The sequence below is a fragment of the Leptonychotes weddellii genome, chromosome 10, assembly GCF_054177405.1.
Source record: "Leptonychotes weddellii isolate Sample4059 chromosome 10, ASM5417740v2, whole genome shotgun sequence".
In the NCBI taxonomy this organism is placed as follows: Eukaryota; Metazoa; Chordata; class Mammalia; order Carnivora; family Phocidae; genus Leptonychotes; species Leptonychotes weddellii.
Window position 1 is genome coordinate 75,610,768 of NC_138378.1, and position 6,625 is coordinate 75,617,392.

The window sequence follows — 6,625 nt, forward strand, 5'->3', positions numbered from 1 at the left end:
GCCTACAGGTGTTCGGAACTCAAGAAACCTTAGCAGAAAGAATCAATGAGGGGGAACTCCCGGTCGGGCCAATACAATGGGGTATGTGGAGTAACGCTAAAATCTAGGTTGGCTCCAAAGCTCACGGTAGTGTGAGACCCAGGCCGACCGCAGACCAGCGATCATCTACACGCCTACTTTATTCCGGGTTTCAGCCGGCGTCCCTTTCAGTGCAGGCTCCACCCACCACGCACAATCGTCTTTCCCCGCCCCTTCCGGAGGCTCGCCGCGCGCACGCGCGCTCCGGTCCGCGCTTTGTTGCGAAAGCGAGGGGGCGAGGTCCTGCGGTCCCGGCGCGCCGCGCGCCTAGACGCGGCGGGCGGGGCGGAGGATGGAGGCGGTAGCGTCCGCTGCAACGGTTGGGGCTCCGCGTGAGAAGGTGGCAGTGTAGGCACCCGGGTTGGGTGGAGGCCGGCGGCATCCGGGCCATGGCGGGAGACGGTCTCCGTTGGGCTCCCTGAGGTGCGCTCCCTGAAGTCCCGGGGAGCCGTGGTCCATGGGCTCGCTGAGCAGCCGAGTGCTGCGCCACCCGGGGCGAGCCCGAGCCCAGCAGGAGCCGGGTTCTGGGGCGGGGGGCTCGACTCGCAGGCCGGAGACTGGCGGCGATGCGGCCGGCCACGGTTTCTGTTACTGCCCGGGCAGCCGCAAGCGCAAGCGGAGCAGTGGGGCCTTCTGCTACTGTCACCCCGACTCCGAGACAGATGAGGATGAGGAGGAAGGGGACGAGCAGCAGCGGCTCCTCAACACCCCGCGCAGGTACGTGGAGGGACGCGCCCGCACCTGTTGGGCGGTTCCAGGGCCGCGCCTGGAGACAAGTCCGGCGCCGGGTGCACTTCGGGGTGTGATGCTTGCCCAGGGGGTGAGGAGCCGACGTGCCCTTTACTGGGAAACTTGGGAGCCAGACCGATGCGGGGCGGATGGGGAGCGCTTGGGAGACGCTTGGGTTCTGGATTATAAACCACAGACGCTGTCCGAGTGGTATTACAGCCCCAAGATGAGACTGGCAAACGCCAAGCCAGAGCTTGGGCCTCATTAAACCTTAGACTGGAACGGCTGGCTGGCCTTCCGTAATACACCTTTGTCCTCTCTGAGTGGGTGGCAGGAGAATGAGTTGTTTTGCATCCGGTTACCTTAAGGGGCACCCCTACTGTCGTCCTCCAGTGTAAAGGGAAGTGATTACATACGCGAGGAGTTCTCCTTAACTGTAAAGGTGAAGTTTATCAGTAGTGTACATTTGTTCCTTACTAGGAACAGTCTTTCAAAGTCTCCAGTACTTGAACGTTGACCGGGGATGTGTGTAAGCCAGTGCTGCAGCTTGCTTAACCTTTTTTGAAAGAGTTGAGTCGAAAAACAGGATGTTTACTTGTGAATTAGAAAATTAGAATGCGTAGAATGTTTTCACATAAAGCAATCTGGTTGCTTTTTTTTTTTTTAAAGATCATCAGTGGGGTCACATAAATGTAATTTTTTAGATGAAACTTTAAAAAAAGATTGAAAAACTTTGCTACACAGGTGTAACTTATTGTAAAATAAAAGTATTATGGGTAACCTGTGTTAATAGTTTGATATCTAAAGATCTTTCATACAGTTTTATCTGTGAAAGCTTGTATTTATTTCAAAAATGGACACCATCGCCCCCCACCTTTTTGGAGAGTCAGTCTAGTATAAAGAGCTCAGATTATGAGCTCTAGTCTGGGTTCTGTGCCTTAATTCCTCATAAGTAAAATGGAGATGCTAATACTTGCCTTTTAGGGTTTGACAAATACTAGATTGTGTATAATGCACAGTGCCTGGCAGTGTTGAGGCACTCAGTAAGTATTATGTCTCCTTGATAAATTGGCCCCCTTTATCATTACAAAATGTCTCACTTTATCCCTGGTAATATATCCACTATTACTTTCTTTTGATAAGTGTTTAAAAGGTATATCTTTTCGTTGTTTCCTTTTTTACCTGTACCTTTATATTTATAATAGGTATCTTGTACAGAGCATATAGTTGGGTCTAGCTTTTTTTTAATCCTTTAGGATAATTTCTGCCTTTTAATTATTATTTAGACCACTTATATTTAATGTCATTATTAAAATCTATGTCAGGGTCCATTCAAAAGAGAAATTATGCTGCAATTTGAACAGGGAAAATTTAATATAACCATTATTAGCAAGTAATGGGGAATTAACTACTGAAGGTAAACTACTGAGGTAAAGAGATCTCTAAAAATATACAGGAATAGAGGATATAAGGGTGCAGTCACAACTTCTCAGATTGAGACAGAATACCCAAGGAAGGAACAAATTTGGAATATAGCCATCTTTCTCCAACTGAGATTAAGATATTGGAGATGGTGTGGCTGTAGCCCACCCTAGATGGTAGAAAAGTTTGCTGAGATGTGGTAGGCTAAGGCGGGCAAGCAGGCAGCTGCCCATTGGGATGCCAACAGACTTGCTTGCTGCCTCTCTGGCTGACAGAGCCAAAAATATATACTGTCCAGATCTTTATAGAAAAACTTTGCCAATCCCCTGAACTACATGAGTGTACTAGAATGGAAAGTCTTCAACGCAAACCCTTATTAGAAAATACATTGAGAATTTAGTATGTTTTGTATCAGTGGAAGAGGCCTGGCTATTCAGCCCAGCATGGATGAAGGGTGTAAGAAAATATTAAGACCTAGAAATTTGAGTGTTGGCACCAGTTATGCTCCCTGAGGTTGTCTGATGTGCTCTCCCACCGACCAACTACTCCATGAAAAGCTTTGCCTTCCAAGCCCACCTTCCACTTCATTCACACCTTTTGACACCTGTATTTTTTACTTTTACATTAACATAACTGTTAAAATTCAGTTGTTCTGCAACCAGATCTTGGGTGTTTGCTGTGCCTTAGACCGTCTTTAAATTTTGAAACTTGGTAAACAGTATTTGTTGTTAGAACTGTGTAAATACTGTTCACTGCAAAGTCAAGTAGTGTGTGCTGAGATTATAAATAATACTTCCTGGGTGCAATGTCACAACTCCTTGTTTTTCTATTGGAGAAATTTTCTAACCTCACATTTAAGTGCAGTCTATTTTCTAAGTTCCATCAAGTGCTCAAAGTCAGGCCCTGTTTTCATTTGTATCTTACTGCAATAGTTCCCTTTTTTGTATTGCTTTTTTATTTTCTTAGAGTTTCTAACTGCCTCCCCCTTCCTCATCATTGACAAAAATATTCCTTCATTATATATTCAGGTTTTCCTATCTTTCCAAACACATTTTCATGGCGTCCTCCTCCAAACCCAAGCCCCCCGCCCCAGGTCCCTTCATCTTCCTGTTTCATTCTGGATCCGTTGCTCTCCAGGTCTGGGCTTATCCTGGGACTTAATTTTACCACATCTCCAGGATTGGATCTACTGTTTTCTGTAGCCTGGGTCTTTTTCTTTCTCACCCATTTTAGGGAACTACATCCTTGCGTATTTTCCTCAGAAAGGGTGCAAAAGGAGGTAATTTGTGCTTACCTAAATGTAAATTTAGTCTTTCACTTTATTCATCCTTTGGGTATGGAAATATAAAGTAACTTCATGTCCTTGATGATATTACTTCATTGTCTTCTAGCCTACAGTGTTGATGAGAAATAGGATGCTGGTCTAATTCTCTTTTCTTTGTAGGTGACGTTTTGTTCCTCTGGAAATTTTGGAATTTTTTTCTTTGATATTTTGGAATTTAACTAGAATGTGCTTAAGCGTGGGCTTTTTAATTGCCTCAGTACTTGGTTGATCCTTACAATCTGGAGACTAGTTTGGAGAAATTTTCTTCCATTAATTTCTTCCATGATTTCCTTTTTCCTGTTATCTTTGTTTTCTCTTTCTTGGACTCCTCTTAACCAGATTTTGGATTCCTTGGATTGTACCTCTTTCTCTTTTCTTTTTTTTCCTTTCTAGGTCTTTTTTGCTTTATATTCTGGGAAATTTCCTTAACTTTCTCAGTCAGCCTCTGTTTCGGCTTCGTAATTTCTGTAACCGTGTTTTTAGTCTCTAAGAGCTCTTTTTTCCCTTGTTTCCTTTATCATAGTATCCTGTTGTTTTATAAATGTAATAATCTCAGATATCTAGATATACTAATTTTAGGGTGTTTTAAGTTCTCTTTTCCCTAATTAATATATTTCCTCTGGGGCCAGTTTCTCTTTTTAATAGTCTTTAATGCTCCTAATTCTCTTCATGTTGGGTCATTCTTGGTTGTCTGTTTATATTTAAGAACGAAACTGGTTTTGTGTGTGTGTGTGTTTTAATTGAGTAAATAGATCTATTTCTACTAAGCCTTCCCTTTAAGTAGGAAGACTGATCACTAAATGGGGTGGGGCATGCTTTGTTTTAGAGCAGAGATTCCCAAATTTTTTTTGTTCATAGCATCCTTAGTGTCTCAGTAATTTTTTTCTTGGTACCTCTGGTCCTAAAGAAATATCTCATAGTTAGGTTCAAACTACTGCTTAATAGTATTAGATAGCATGGTATCTGAAAGATGTTGCTGTGTTGTTTCCATCGAATATAAAATATTATACACGCATCCCTGAGTTTGATGTGATCCTCCAGGTGCTTTGACACATAGTTTGGGGACCATGATTCGGGGTGAATGGGTTAAGAGCTCACAGGCTACAGATTCCTCAAATACCAGAGTGAGGATTGTTTTGTCTGGGGTGTCAATACCTGCACTGAAGTCTTAGCTTTTCCTGATAGATTTGTCCTCTCCTTCCTAGAAGAGCCTCGGAATCTCTATGCCTGAGTTATCTGTACTCTGGCTATCTGTATTCTGTGTTCATACATCGTGGAAGAGGCCATTAGGGGAACATGTTGCCCCATTTTCAGCCTCACTTTTGCCTTTTGTTTCTTCTGAGACCCCTCCCCTCAACCCACACAGGCTTCTGAAGGGCAGATGGGCGTCAGCCTCCATCCTAGACCTTCATGATATATTCTGGCTTCTGCTGCTTTTTTCTATTCATTTTGTTTTCTAACTTCCACATCCACTGAATTCTCTCATCAGGTGATAAGCCCACCCTTACTTTCTGCTGTTGTGGGCTTAATCCTTTCTGTACCTTTAATCTTTTAGTGTCATTTGGGGATGGTGCCATCAGGAACTGGAAACTATATTGTCCCATTTATTTCTCACAGTAACCCAATAAAGTGGTCACTACTAATATCCTCTTTATATCTGAGGTAAGTGAGGGACTCAAACCCAAGTCTCTCCACCACCAAAGCATGTGCTGTTTTTACTGTCTGTTGGGAAGACATGTCAAGCACACTGGTTCAAGACGTCATTGAAATTACTTGATTTTTTAAAAGATTAAAAATTTTTAACTACCAAAAAAAAAAAAATTTTTTTTTTTTAACTACCAAGAAAACTTGTCAGGATTGGCCAGGAATATAAAAAAGTATTTATCGGCCTCTGCCTAGGGCTTTTCTTATTCATTGGACCATCTTGAACAATGATTATCAAACTTAAAAAGATATGTAATTCATCTTTTAAATGAAATCTTATGCAGAAATCCCTAAAATGTGATGCTGCTCTAGTTGAAGGTAGGTGAGGATGCCCAGGGTTTACTCATCAGCTCTCTCTGGTGGCCCCGAAGACACTTCTCCATTGAGCATAGTTTTGAAAACCTTTGATGTAAGGCTGCAAACCATTTGGCTAATGGGGAAAAAAAAAATTGTTTAGTTTAAGAATGGTTTGATACCAAAATAAGATTAAATATAAATTATTCTAAAAATTACTTGGGTAGGTAAAATTTTTACTCTTGTTCTCCATTTTGTAGTTGCATAGAAGTATCATTGCAGTTGTATTGAGATCCTCCATAGTACTGTTTTCTAAACGAGGAAGTAAGCAAAAATCACTGTGCTGACCTACAGGTAATTCAGTTAGTTCAACTATCACAAATTGCAAAAATGGTGCACAGTGAAAGGTCACGTGTACATGCTGTCCCATCTAGCCACTGTTAACCCTCTTGGGAATAGAGTACTAGAGATAACTACTGTTATTAGTTTGTTATGTACTAATGCAAATTTGAATATAAATATCCTTCTATTCTTTTTTTTTTTTTTTTTATCCTTAGTCTTAAGTTTTATTTTAAGGGATCATCTTCATTTTCTTTTGTAACCAGCTTAGCCACCCATTTGGTCAGATTTATTTATTCTTCAGCAGTTGAAGCATTTAAGATGACAGTTTTTACTTTAAATCCTTAATGATATTATATATACTATACTTGAGAATGTTTTGCTTTCTCGTGGAGAAAAAAAGCCCAAACATAAACCTTTAGATTATCCATATACTAGTCCTGCAGCACAATCTTAATAAGAAAGTTTTACTGATAACTGGACAATTTATTCATTATGGCAGGAATATAACAAGAGTGGTTGTAAAGTGGCCAGTCTTATAAGTCAGGAGCTATGATCCTTGATCCACTGCTCAATCCACTTCAATATCTGATTGATATTATCCTCTAGATCTTCTGGTTTATTGCTGGGCAGTTGATGTACTATTTCTTCCTTGTAGGATGCTAATGCTTCTTCATAAAGAACTTGAAAAATTTCACACTGAATATTTTCTTTTAGTTTCTTTTCATTATAACC

The 6,625-nt window shown here is 41.5% G+C and overlaps 1 protein-coding gene across 1 annotated transcript in view; it reads left to right on the plus strand.

The window, feature by feature from the left end:
• Nucleotides 1-294: 294 nt before the first annotated feature.
• The window catches only part of GMCL1 (germ cell-less 1, spermatogenesis associated), a 38,054-nt gene continuing 31,723 nt past the window's right edge, over nt 295-6,625 (plus strand). Inside the window, exon 1 of the mRNA XM_081833623.1 lies at nt 295-795. Coding sequence (XP_081689749.1) covers nt 536-795 — 260 coding nt within the window. The 5' untranslated portion in view covers nt 295-535. The remainder of the gene's footprint in view (nt 796-6,625) is intronic.